The 13813-nt window shown below is 38.5% G+C and overlaps 1 protein-coding gene across 5 annotated transcripts in view; it reads left to right on the top strand.

Moving 5' to 3' along the window:
- The first annotated feature begins 784 nt into the window (after positions 1 to 784).
- LOC128016915 (potassium voltage-gated channel subfamily C member 1-like) overlaps positions 785 to 13813 on the top strand; it is a 35050-nt gene continuing 22021 nt past the window's right edge. For 3 of the 5 annotated variants that reach the window (XM_052601869.1, XM_052601871.1, XM_052601868.1), the window contains exon 1: positions 787 to 2196. In XM_052601869.1, coding sequence (XP_052457829.1) covers positions 1627 to 2196 — 570 coding nt within the window. In that variant the 5' untranslated portion in view covers positions 787 to 1626. Of the gene's footprint in view, positions 2197 to 13813 lie in introns of all 5 variants that reach the window. The other 2 variants (XM_052601870.1, XM_052601872.1) reach the window with 2 other exon arrangements.

Genomic DNA, 13813 nt, shown 5'->3' with positions numbered 1-13813 from the left:
TGCAAAACGTGAATTGAAAACAGGCCTGGTCAGCAATAATGTGATTTCCTAATAAATTAGATCAAATTATTGATTATATTACTATCAGTGGAGACATCTGCACTTTAAAAAATGTTTCATTAATTATTTGGATGCTTTCCAAAGATTGCAAGGTCTGATAATTAATGGTTAGCTCCTAAATAATAGACTGCATTCTGCAAATGTATATGCCTAAATATATAGATTTTTACTTATACAAGGGCATTTTCATACAACTTATGTCAAATACAAATACTTTAATTAAACACATTTTCAATCTGCAACAGTTGTTACTAAAATCTAATGAACTTCAAGTCTGTCTGCAAATAAATACTACAATAAATGCACTGCTGGATGAAAATGATAAAAATTTGCCAGTCATGTTATTACACAGTATAGATCCCAGTACCCGTTTTGGTATAATTGCTGATTATATATAGTTTATTTGTCCCCAAATTTAAATATATCTGGTATTTTCCCCTACCACAAACCCTGATTTCTGGCCGTGTCTTACACTCAATATGTTTATTTATTATCTGACCTGTCATTTAACTAAATAGGCTATGTTCTGTAGGCTACTGAGTGCATATGCGCAGAAACTGCATATAGAAGGAAAGAGTAACATGGCGCAGCACTTTTTCTGCCTTTGTCCTACCAATGATACTTAACGTCTTTCTGAATAGAGCTTTTCACTGTCTGGAACCATCCCAATATCTGATCTAGTGCACGCGTCGTCTCATCCACTCAGCAATTGCGCATGCGTGTCGGTGTGCTCATGTTGTCTCTCCGCAGGAATGACGAACCTCGCTCCACACTGGTCGACAGGCACGCGCCGAAAGGAAGACTGAAAATATCCATTTGGTGGAAATAAAGCGGATCCGATCATCACTTCCGAACAAACACCGGAGGACGTCGTCAACCTGGACATTGTGGAGACCAAAGAAGATTTTTAAAAGGACACCGGTCCTCTTCCACTTCAAAACCGACGTCTCCTGTATGAGTATAGCTACACATCCAGTGGCAAAGCATTTTCTATATGTGATGTCTGTCGTTTTTGTCTACAAACTGCGTTTGATAATGGGCATTTGGATATGCTTTGTAGAAAACGACTGATTTTACATCGAAAAAACGCTTAAAATGTGACCGTTGCAAGTGAGCATCGATCCCTCCACGGATTTGACGAGACGAGGTGTCTACTGGGAATAATAAGGGGAGTGCATGTATCTCGTATTGGAGAGCGGAGGGAGCTGTCCGTTCAGAACCACACACACATCTGCCACCAGCGGTGCACCACAAGCCATCAGCCTCGCACCTTCTCTGGACCCCACAGTGCGGAGCGTCAATTTATGACAACCTCTGCATTCATTTAACGTCTGTACCTTCTCATTTTCTCTTGGCATCTGGAGGAAATCCCACATTCACCTTACAAGAACATCAAACGCTCATCCAGCGGTTTCCTGCAGCTGAGCTGCCTTTGCGCACTTGTTTTTCTGCGTTTATTCTGTTCACTTTCTTTTTTCCGTTGCCTAACAATTGCGCACATGTATCCTCCGGGTCTTTCAGCGTTGTAATGCCTGGCCCGGGCTCGAGACATGCCTAAGCGACGAGATGGGCCAGGGCGACGAGAAAGACCGTGTTGTGATCAACGTGGGAGGTATTCGACACCAGACCTACCGCAGTACCCTGCGCACTCTCCCCGGGACTCGTTTAGCCTGGCTCGCCGAGCCTGATGCCCACAGTCACTTTGACTATGACGCCCAGATCGACGAGTTTTTCTTTGATCGCCACCCCGGAGTTTTTGCACACATTCTCAATTATTATAGGACTGGCAAGTTGCATTGCCCCGCTGATGTTTGTGGCCCTCTTTATGAAGAAGAGCTGGCCTTCTGGGGCATCGACGAGACAGATGTGGAGCCCTGCTGCTGGATGACGTACCGGCAGCACCGGGAGGCTGAAGAGGCACTGGACAGTTTCGGCGGGGGGCCAGTTGAAATGGGCAACGATGATATGGACACAGAAGTTTTGGGTGATCCAGGGGATGGAGACGAGGAACTCGAAATGACTAAACGCCTGGCCCTCGGCGACTCACCTGACGCAAAAAGTGCAGGGTTGTGTCAACGTTGGCAGCGTCGTGTTTGGGCACTTTTTGAAGATCCATATTCCTCTAAATATGCAAGGGTGAGTGATTAACAAATTTAAACGTGGCAACCCCGCTGCTCATTGCTTGTAATATATCCAAACACGTGTTGCATTGAGGCTGCCAATGTTAAAGTCCAATTGATCTACCCAAAAATTATATTAAAAATACGATTAATAATATATATATATATATATATATATATATATATATATATATATAATTTTATTATAAAATAAAAAAATCTTCTGTACATATCTTTTATATTTAACAACTGTCAAGACAAAAGAAAATGTGGTATTTAAAGGGTGAGATTCTTTGAAAATCTATTTTGCCTAAATAGTTTGCCATGATCTTTTCTTCCAAAAAACTTTTGTCTGCCACATCCAAATCAACATGGAAGGAGCCATTCTGTCATGTGATAAAAAAAAAAGAATAATAACAAAACCCCACAAACAAACAAGCGAACAAATGATATATATATGTGCTCCCTTCCCTGAGTTCGCTTGTTTGTTTGTGGGGTTTTGTTATTATTTTTATTTTTTTTTATCACATGACAGAATGGCTCCTTCCATGTTGATTTGGATGTGGCAACCAAAAGTTTTGCTAGTTGTATTAAAGTATGTATTTAATAATCAAGCAACGTTGTAATGGATGCTTACACCACTTGACATTAATTCAAAAGATTTCATCAGAAATTGTATATATTTTTTTAGCTGCATTTTGTAACTGCATAAGACATGTTTAGAAAGCTAATACAGACAACTTGGTCTGTGTTTTATATAATTTTTAAAGGATCTCTTCGATTTACAATTTTCAACATTCTTTTTGACCCATGAAATATCTTTGAAAGCTAATCTCAATATGCAGTTGCTATTGAGCTGTCACGTAGAAATTGGTTTTTAATATATTTGACCGCGTGCGTGTTTGTTGAGATTATAAATATTGCATTTCTTGTAGCGTTATTAGCGATATATCAAACTGAAGCAACTGAATTGGGTCACCCCGGGGAAAACATGTGCAGTCATTCCAGGCGTCTTGCATGTAGCCATTGATCGACAGCTCCTCTGACTACAATACTGCTGTGCCACGCGCCGCGTGCTCCCTTCCCTGCCGCAGGCGTGCTCGTGCACAAATTAATCACTCTGGGAGAACATTAAAGAGAATACATCACGAGGCAAAGGCATTTCTTTATTTATGTGCCCATGCTGCTTTGAGATAAGACACACAAGGCAGATAAAAAAAAATCTCATGCGGTCTGAGTGACAGCACTTGAGATGCTAGATGTGTTAAGCATTTTTTTTGGTCCTGACAGATTTTTACAGTGGGCATTAGCTGTTGTAATGTCTGACAGAGCTGATCAAATGTATGTCTACCAATACAGTGGTGCTGTAGCTGCTTTAGATAATAAAATGTCAGCCAAAATGCGGCAGCGGTTTTCTAATGGTTAAAGACTAGTTACCAGAAGATTGCCGGTTCGAGTCTCGGTGCTGGCAAGAGTTGTAGGTGGAGGGAGTCAATGAACAGTGCTCTCTTCCACCCTCAATACCCATGGCTAAAGTCCCCTTGAGCAAGGCACTGAACCCCCAGTTGCTCCCTGGGCGCTGGATCTATAGCTGCCCACTGCTCCGGGTGGGTGTTCATGGTGTGTTCACTTCTCACTGCTGTATGTGTGCACTTGGATGGGTTAAATGCAGAGCACCAATTCTGAGTATGGGTTGCCATTCTTGGCAAATGTCATGACTTTCAAATGTGGTCAGGAGGACTTTATGCATATGCCAATTACAAGGCCAGTCTGGTTTGGACTATTGTGAGATTGCTCTTTTTTTATGCCTGTTTAATAGAAGTAAAATAGACCAGGACCACTGCCAAGATCTGGATATTGCACCCTAGGCTACTGAACGCTGATAAACGAGTCAAGGCATGTTGATGTACTATTAGAAGTAGAGTGGATTTATGTCAGGAATCAGTGAATCAAATGAACTTTTCCTGTGGTTAGACAACATTAAACTTCTCAAAGCCAGAGGCAAGTGTTCAAGTGTGCCGTTACGGAAAAACACATCTTTTATTACAAGAAACATACATGACCTTACAGTACCACTTGTTTGTAGATTATTTGTATTATAATTGTAAAAAATATTCACCAAATATCAATTTATTTGCTATTTAAAGATGACACTCTTTGACGTTTTGTCAGATTTGCACCAAATGTAATTCATTTGGATGATGAAAATGCATCATAATATTTTTTATAATGTGGCACATGATATTTAATTTGATATTAATGCTTTGTTTTTTTTTATTTATGTCATCTCCTGACATGACTTGTATATTGATTAATAATGTGATGAAGTGTTTGTGAAGAGCTCTGAATCAGATCTGTGCAAGTCAGCCTTATGGCATTTTCAGTGATAATTGAATCAGCTATTCAGCACATCTGAATTAATAATAAAAAATAAATAAAATGAGTCATACATCTGAATGAACTACAGGCTTTACCCAACACAGAATGGACATGCCTCGGACATTCTTTACATTTATTGTTTGCATGTGTATGGGAGCATGAGATTGAGAGACAAAGACAGAGCAAAAGAGTGAAATAGAGACAGAGTTGCTATCCTGTTGTCATCTGGCAGTTGTTTGTGCTGGTTCCCAAAGCACCTGATATTTTCATGTCCTTGGCAGGCAAGATACTGCTTTTTACAGTGTATGTCTTGGGAATAAGTTGTCATGGCAACGCTTTCAGGGCGCTAATGAAACAGATGAAAGCTGGTCTTCCTCATGAGATGTCAGAAAACGCGCCAAACTTCTCTGGAGGCTTTTGGATGGTGATTTGTCTTTGTACACGTTTGCCCCTGTGTCAGTTACTTTATTTTGTGAATCCATCATTTAGTATGAGGTTTTGTTTACGCAGGGACAAAATATAAGCCAATGAATTAATAAAAAATATTATGAATTGATCTACAGTAGAAGTCTGGAGGCTAAAAGTGTTATTCAAATCAGGTGACCAGGCTGATTGGATACACACAAACTTACCACATATTAACGTGATAATCAGATCAATTATACAATCAATAAAGGCAATTTGCCTAAAATAGGGCCAAAACTAATGTGTGTTCCTAGTTTTGCTATTTGATATTCCTATAATGTCCTGTTTTCCCAGGAGGTCATCTTACATGCTCCGGTGGTCCTTGCCCTGTACAACAACAGGAAAAGTGTTGATAATAAATGCACTGGTTGATATGTGAATGCACCTGCTGGATGAGGGAATCTGCATGTGTCCCAGACTTCATCTTCCTCCCAGGCTCCACCAATGTGGGATAGAGAATGGTAGCCACTAGGGATCTTGTCACACACTTGTCTTGTGAGAAACAAATCAATTCTCACTTTTCCCTGTATATATCTCTGGTTAACAACAACTTTTTTAAACAAAGAAAAAAAAAGGGAAAAAAAAGGTTAAATAAGGGGACATGAGCTCTTTTGTTCCTGTTTTGTGGACTTGTATCTGAGAGTATAATATAATTAACAATTAGAGTATAACATAAGGAACAATGTATTCATTTAGCAGATACATTTGTTCAAAATGCATAAAAGTAAAATACAAAACAAGTTATTCTTTATTAACAATGCTGCAATCCAAAATGTTGAGGTGTTTAGATGAAAAAAGCTAGTTCAGCTCTTTGTTTGTTTAGTTTGTAACATTTGCTTTAGTCAAAGATGAATTCATTCAGGTCATTGGGGTTGGAAAATACAGATCCAGTTAAAAGCTTATAGTGGGATGTGAAAATATCAATGACACCCACAGCGTGTTTACAATAAACAGCAGGATTTGATTGTACAGAATGAAAAATACTATGGAAATAACAGGAATCAGTGCATATGGGGATTAATAAAAATCAAAAAAAACAGAAGTAGCAAAAGATATTTTCTTCCATATTGCAACGAACATCCAAGTATAATAGATTGGCGAATAAGAAAAGAAAAATGTAGGTTGAGTACTTGCTTCAACATTGATTGTTGATTGGATATCAAGATGTTGGCATTGTACTTAAAAATAAATGGGAGTTTCTGGAGTGAAAGGTGGACTAAATGAATGGAGTATAGAAAAGACATTGACAGGACACTGTTTTTGTTTTATCAAGCTGTATTTACTATAACACCAACATGTCAGAAGATAATAATCACTGAGAAGTTCACCATAGTTGGAAAAAGAATGACTTGTAAACTCAATCAGTTGTTAGCTAATCACTTTCTCAAAAGTAAGATTTGGTAAAACAGTGGTTCCCAATCATGTTCCTGGAGGCCCCCCAACACTGCATGTTTTCCATGTCTCCTTAATCAAACACACCTGATTCAGATCATCAGCTCATTAGTAGAGACTCCAAGACCTGAAATGGCTGTGTGTGTGTCAGTCAAAGGAGAGGGCTTCCAGGAACATGGTTTGGAACTAGAGGTGCTCCGATCACGATCGGCCGATCGTTAATGCGCATCTCGTCAGTAAAGCCGGTTCTCTAATCAGCGGTTAATTCCATCAGGTGCGTGATTTCACATAGAGCAGCTGTTACTACACAGAGCCGTTGTTAATAGAGAAGATGCGCAAATCACGTTAATTTTCAGCGTTTATTGGCGCATCTTCTCAGTTAACAACGGCTCTGTGTAGTAACAGCAGCTCTATGTGAAATCACGCACCTTATGGAATTAACCGCTGATTAGAAAACCGGCTTTACTGACGAGATGCGCATTAACGATCGGCCGATCGTGATCGGAGCACCCCTATTTGGAACCACTTGGGTAAATTACAGGATCAGGACGTCCAGGAGAGGCGACCAGGATACATACAGCAACTCTGCAGAAGTTGTAGGAATATATGACAAAGTGTAGTCATTGTGTGCATGTGACAAACAACATCAGAAATTCTCCACAAATGTGGCTTGTATGAGAGGATTAAAAAAAAAAAAAACACTGATCAAGAAAGGCCACACGCTGTCACAATTTTGCCCAAATACACCTCGATGATTCTGAGGCATGATTCTGAGGCCTCAACACCAAATGATATGTCTGGCAGAAATCCAATACAGCTGAACATCCAAATAACAGCATTCCTCAAGTAAAGCATGGAGGTGGTAATACCCTTTTATGAGGTGTACAGGGGGCACTTGTCAGAATTTAAGGAAAAAATGGATGGGACAAAATACCGTCTTGAATACATTCTTGAGGAAAATCTGCTGCCCTCAGCCAGAGTGAGAAAGAGGTTTACATTCTAACATGACACTGACCCAAAGCACACAGCAAAACTGAGCACACAGTGCTTTTTTTTTTGACATGTTGGTGTTGTCTATCTGGTGTAATCTTTCACTTGGATGTTGAAAGTTGCACTGAGTAAATACAGTTGGATAAAACATAAACTGTGCCCGTCTTTGTTTCAGGCTGCAAGCAACAAAAATGTGATTATTTTAAAAAGGGGTGATTTCTTTTCAATATCCACTGTACATCACCGGAGAGAAGTCTCTTCACTTTCTTTTTGTTGCTATAAATTTCACAATACATTTGAAGACATACAGTATGAAGACAACTCCAAGTACAGGTCAAGCAGTCGTATACATCGAACATTCTTGAGATGTAGTGGTAGGCAGAAAAATGAAGTAAATTCAAGGCATCTTGAGTGTTTTTTTTTTTAGTTTTCAGCTCTGGCCTAGCAGTGATGAGTTCGTCGTCACAGCAAGATCACATCCAACTCTTGTTTCTGTACCTGCAGAGAGGGAAGATTCACACATTATCACCTCGACCTCAACAGACTCCCTCCAGCCTAGAACGGCTCACCCATTGTTTTGAAACTCTCACAAACACAGAGCAGAAGACACTTTCCTGCCTCTCCACACTAAATCCATCACTTCACAACATGACTGTTCTGCATACCCCTCGCAGATCTCAAAACAACCTAATTAGGAACAATTAGATGGCTTGTTTTTGCTACTATAGTCTCATTTAAATGGGCAATGTTGATGGCTTTGACGACTAGTTCTTGAGGAGGAATGTTTAAAAATAAATGTAATGTAGGTTTATTTCTGAAGGATCATGTAACACTGAATAAAAAACAGCATTGCCATCTTTGCCATCTTACAAAATATAAAATGTTTGCTCGTATAGTGTACATCTCAGACGTTAATGGGTGTAAAAGTGAAATGGATAGTCCTCATCTATCAGATCTCTGTACACTCAAACCATGGACAGGAAAAAAACACACACTCTACAAAAGGTTTGAATGACAAGTGACTTTAGTTTCTGTTCCTCTTGCATTATAATCATCTTAATGTGCACAACAAAACATACAAAATATTGTGATGTTTGTCTTATATGTCACATTACATGTCAAGCACATGCTGTGATAATGTTGTTGTTTTTTCACACCAGATTACACACTGTTTGTTTGTGCTGAATTGGGTGGCTTGAGACTGTCCCATAGACTGCCAAGTAAGTTACACTGTAAAGGTCCAGAAATGTATGAAGGACGTCATCAGAATAGTCCATCTGCCATCAGTGGTTTAACCGTAACGTTATGACGCGACGAGAATACTGTTTGTAAGCGAAGAAAATAAAAAACAAATAATTGCAACGCCACAGGGATGCTGTTTCTACATGTATTTATGCTTTGATTTGAAAGAAAACAGCACATCCTTGTGGCGTGGCTGACACAGAAGAGCATAGGCAGTTTGAGTAATGTGGAGAGACTGTTCACAAATGAATTGTTGAATAAATTCATTATTTTAGTTTTCTTCGCTTATAAACAGTATTATCGTCGCTTGATGAGCCTCCCGGTTTTCATCCAAAATATCTTAAATTGTATTCCAAAGAGAAACGAAGCTTTTGCAGGTTTAGAACGACATAGGGATAAGTGATTAATGACAAAATGTTCATTTTGGGGTGGAGTATCCCTTTAAGCATGGCTGTGATTTAAAAGGAAAGGGAGTGATGCCTGGTCCAGATTTTAAACTGGAAACTACAGCTTAAAAAATATCTTTGCTCCCAATGTCCATCACAGGACAAAAACTTCTTAAAAACATTTTGCTTGGATCCCTTTTGATTGCTATGTCTACTGTCAGTATGTGTTCTGTCCACCTTATTTTTAACTTAAGTGCAGCCATATACGGCCATATTTAACTTCAATGTCCTAGGCTTCCTGTGTCTTCCTTTTAATTTCTTTTTATAAATTCACCATTTGTAATATTATGTTTACTGTTCTTTTTTTTAATGAAATTTGTATTAAAACTATATTCACTGAATGTAATACAAATAATCTATAATCGAATCAAATCGAGAGCTTGTGAATCGTAATCGAATCAAATAGAATCGAATCAAATTGAATCGATACATCTGAATCGATACCAAGCCCTAATGCCAACCCCTTAGAGGACCTCAGATGATGCTTACCCTAAAACAACATACAGAACTAACAAATTTAGCTATCAGTTTGATTGCATCATATAATAATTGCTGTTAATAGTGTTCATTGTCTGTTTGATTACATCTTAAATAGATTTTTCCATACATTTTTGCCATGTGCTCATAAACTGACAGTCACCACTGATAAACCACTAAGTATTGTAGAAACGTAATTTTTTGTATTGTAAAAAGCATTATACAAATATACTTGAATTGAGTTGAAAAAATAAGTTGGATCATTGCTGAAATATTTGGAGACAGAATAAGACATGGTAAAGCAGTGTTATTGGTACATACAGATACATGTATATATGAAGAGTTCAATCTGAAGTGCAATCTGAAATTTTCATACAAAAATTAGCATTTTTATCAGGCTCCTATGTTTAGGCTCAGTAATTTTACTCTAATGGCAATGAACAGGTCATTTTCTATGCAATTAATGTGAAATAAATTACCATAAAGGTAGAAGCCTGATAAAAATGCAAATTTTAGAAGAAAATTTTCAGATGGCACTCAAGAGGTTTTTGCATCTGAACTCTTCATATGTTTCTAGCAATATAAGCCAGCATGAAAAATTGAAACAGGAAGAGGTTTCCCAATCCCTGGATTCATTTTTATTTAAAGGAACACTTTTCTATCTACCTTGTGGCCACTGACACATTTCTTTCATTCTTTCTGTCCTATTCCTTAGTTTTTATTCACCTCGTTGTCTCCTTTAGTGAGTCATTAGTTAATGAAAGCTTATTTTGATTTGTAGAACTCAAAGGCTCTTCTCTTGGAAACAGTATTCTGGAAATACTGGACACTGAATGCCATGGAATGATTATGGGGCAATTATGGGGCAAAGTGTGGGGGAGTTTTGGCCTAGTGGTTAGAGAGTTTGACTCCTAACCTTAGGGTTGTGGGTTCGAGTCTTGGGCCAGCAATACTATGACTTAGGTGCCCTTGAGCAAGGCATCGAACCCCCAACTGCTCCCCGGGCACCGCAGCATAAACTGCTCCGGGCCTGTGTGTGTGTGTGTGTTCACTGCTGTGTGTGTGTGTGTGCGCTTTGGATGAGTTAAATGCAGAGCATGAATTCTGAGTATGGGTCACCATACTTGGCTGTATGTCATGTCACTTTCATGAGACAGAATTACCTGTTGTGAGATGTCTTACCCTCTTCTCATCCGAACTGGCACCTGATCTTCAGAGCGAACCTTGCACAGATTCTTGCTATGTAAATGTAGAACAGAAGTCAGCCCCAGAGGAAGCCTAGAGTGATTAACATTAATTAGACTGCAGAGTAGAGCCCAGAACTCCTTAATTACTGGATAGAGATAGGGCGGAGTACCTTGACACAGCATTCTGGCTAACCTCTGGCATGATCTGCTTGGAAAGAGACAGAGTAAGGTACTGCTTATCCTGCCTGTAGCCAAAAAGCAAGGACATTAAAAATAAAAAAGGCCATGGCAACATATACTGTAATATACACACTCTACTTTTCCATTCCTCCTAATTTTTAGTACACCCTGTGACCACCCCCTCCCCCAACCCATCTCCCCCAGTTCTGTCTATGAGCAGTAAGTAGAGCAGGACACCCTTTTAAAGAGCTGCAGGGCAACGGCTCTAGAGACCCAGCAACTGTGAATAGCCTTGATACTATAGGCCATGAGAATTGGGTGTTAGACACTCAAACTGGGGCACCCAAATACAGTAAGTTCTAGTTTCATGCTGGATTTTGCTCAAAGCAGATGGAACAGTAATTAAGCTCCAGCAGATTTTGCTCCTGTGCTCCCAAACGGTTTTAAAGGTATAGTTCAACCAAAAATGTAAATCCTGTCATCATTTACTCACCCTTATAAGGGGTGTAATGATTTTTTCAAATGACTAATGAAATGATGAACTAATGCAATGCGTAAAAAAATACAAAAATAAATAAAAACTATATATTTGTATAAGATTTGTCTTTTTTAATATTATTTTTTTCTTAAAAAATGTAAACGTCAGTACTTAATTTTATTATGCATGTCCTTAATACTATATTTGCACATTTTATAGAAAACAGAAGAATGAAATATTGTTTTGACCGTTGCTTATATCATTGCATAAGCCAATGATTAATTAATTATTCCTCATTTCAAAAATCTGAACTGACGATAGACGAATTCAAATGAACTTTGTTTTGAACTTTGCATAAAACCTGCACATTATATATTTAATTTTCAAACAAGAAAAAATATGTCCATGCCAGTGTTAATTTAATTTAATTCACGGTAGATTTAAAGTCCTGTTTTATTCTGAAGGGAGATCCCAGAATAGAACAAGACATTAAGCAGAGCTTAAAACAAAGCACACAGTGAGAGCTTGGGGTATAAAGTGCTGCAGGAGGGACTGGAGAAGAGGCTTCACTGCAAGAGATGTGGCAGCGTATCTGTGAAAACAGAGGAAGATAGCTGATACCTTTCATTTTAATGCCCTCTATTAATCAGACCACTGTCTGTTGTTCTGAGTGAGTTTCCACCTTTGTTCCTGTGACTGCAGTAAGCAATGACTTCACATGATTCCCAACCCAAACAGTCCAACAGGTAATTCATCTGTGTGAATACAGAAAAAAAGAGAAAAGAATCAATATCACAGGTAAACAACTGTGCTGACAAAGCCATTCAACCATGCATGAACTGGTCATTCAGATTCAGCCACCTGTCAGCCTCACAAATTAATGTCCTAATGGCCTTTGAGGGACAGCTTATTATTCATGTAGCCGGAAGGCATTTGTGTAAACTAGAGAAGATAGCTGATACCTTTCTTTTTAATGGACTTTATGGTATGCTGACTGTTCTGCTTCCATTCCAGATTACTCAGACCACTGTCGATCAGCTCACTTTATTGAGGCAGAGGCAGTCTGTTTTCACTAATAAGTGATGTTACATGATTCTCAACCAAAACAATACAGTAGCAGCAGTTTATCTGTGTGAAAACAGAGGAGAAATAAAAACCATTGTCATAGGTAAACAATTGACAAAGCCACTGAACATTGACATTGCACCAGTGAGCCAAACAGAACTGTACATGTACCACACACGGCAATGAATTGAAAAATTATAGGGTGAAAATGGAATCGTACTTGAATGGTATTCCAAGGAATGTCACAAAAATTAAATGTTTAGTTTGGTGTTATGATACTTCTAGTCCACAGTCCTTCTTAAGTCTCATTATTGTTTTGAGAGTCTGCTAAAAATGACTGTGTGAAATGGGTAACTGAATGTTTCAGACTGATTCATTTACCTGTTTACATAAAGAACCAACTCTAATGTAATTCATTAACAAACCCATTAATGCTAATTCTGATTCTAAACGGACAATAGAAAATACAAGTCTTGGTTTATTTGAACATTTTGGGTAGGAGTATATCTGGTGGTATCCTCGTCAAGAGTTATCAGTCAAAAGTTTTTACAACCATTTTTTAAAATGTGGCATGTACTGTACTGTTGTTTGTGGAAGTCTGCCCTTTGTGTAGCACGCTCGTGTGATTATGAGTGTGCCAACGTGATATTCCATAGGTAAGGCCAGAAGTCAGGCAGAGGCCCTTGTTCCTTATAGGAAACTTAGATTAATAAGGGAATCGTTATAAACGTATACCATTTGCAGAGATGGACCTGTGTTTCTATGCATCATGGAGTTGATGGATTTGCACATTCATTGCTTTTTTTAGAAAATAAGTGTGTGATCATGTATGTTGATAGGAATTGCCTCATTAATGTTCATTTTGACAATGCTGTCATTTGAGCTCTAATGGTGACAATGCAAACAAATACAAAGTAGATGAATGACAAGCTATTAACTGGTTAATTACCTGACAGACTTCATGCATCTGTGGATGTTAATTTAGTACTGTGTAAACAAAACTATACAGACCTTATTGCTTCCATACCAGTAAAACTGCTGTTTATTTTTTTTGTCACTAGTGGCACCAACTGGAATTGCAAAATTATTATTATTATTATTTGGAAACAAATAAAACCATTTTTTATGTATTTATTTATTTTTATTTAGTTATTTATTGAAAGCATGCAGATATGGGAGATTTGAAGAGCAATTTAATTCATGCAATTGAAATAGGTCCACCCCAAATTCACACTTTTGGTTTGATCAAGTGTTCTAATGTTCATACTCAGCAGGCCACTAGGATGGAATGCAGACATCCCAAGTCTCCCGGAAGTTCCGGGAGTCTCCCGC

Source organism: Carassius gibelio, chromosome A7, assembly GCF_023724105.1.
Source record: "Carassius gibelio isolate Cgi1373 ecotype wild population from Czech Republic chromosome A7, carGib1.2-hapl.c, whole genome shotgun sequence".
NCBI classification, from domain to species: Eukaryota; Metazoa; Chordata; class Actinopteri; order Cypriniformes; family Cyprinidae; genus Carassius; species Carassius gibelio.
The sequence above is the reverse complement of the archived record's forward strand: the minus strand, read 5'-3'. Positions and strand labels throughout refer to the sequence as shown.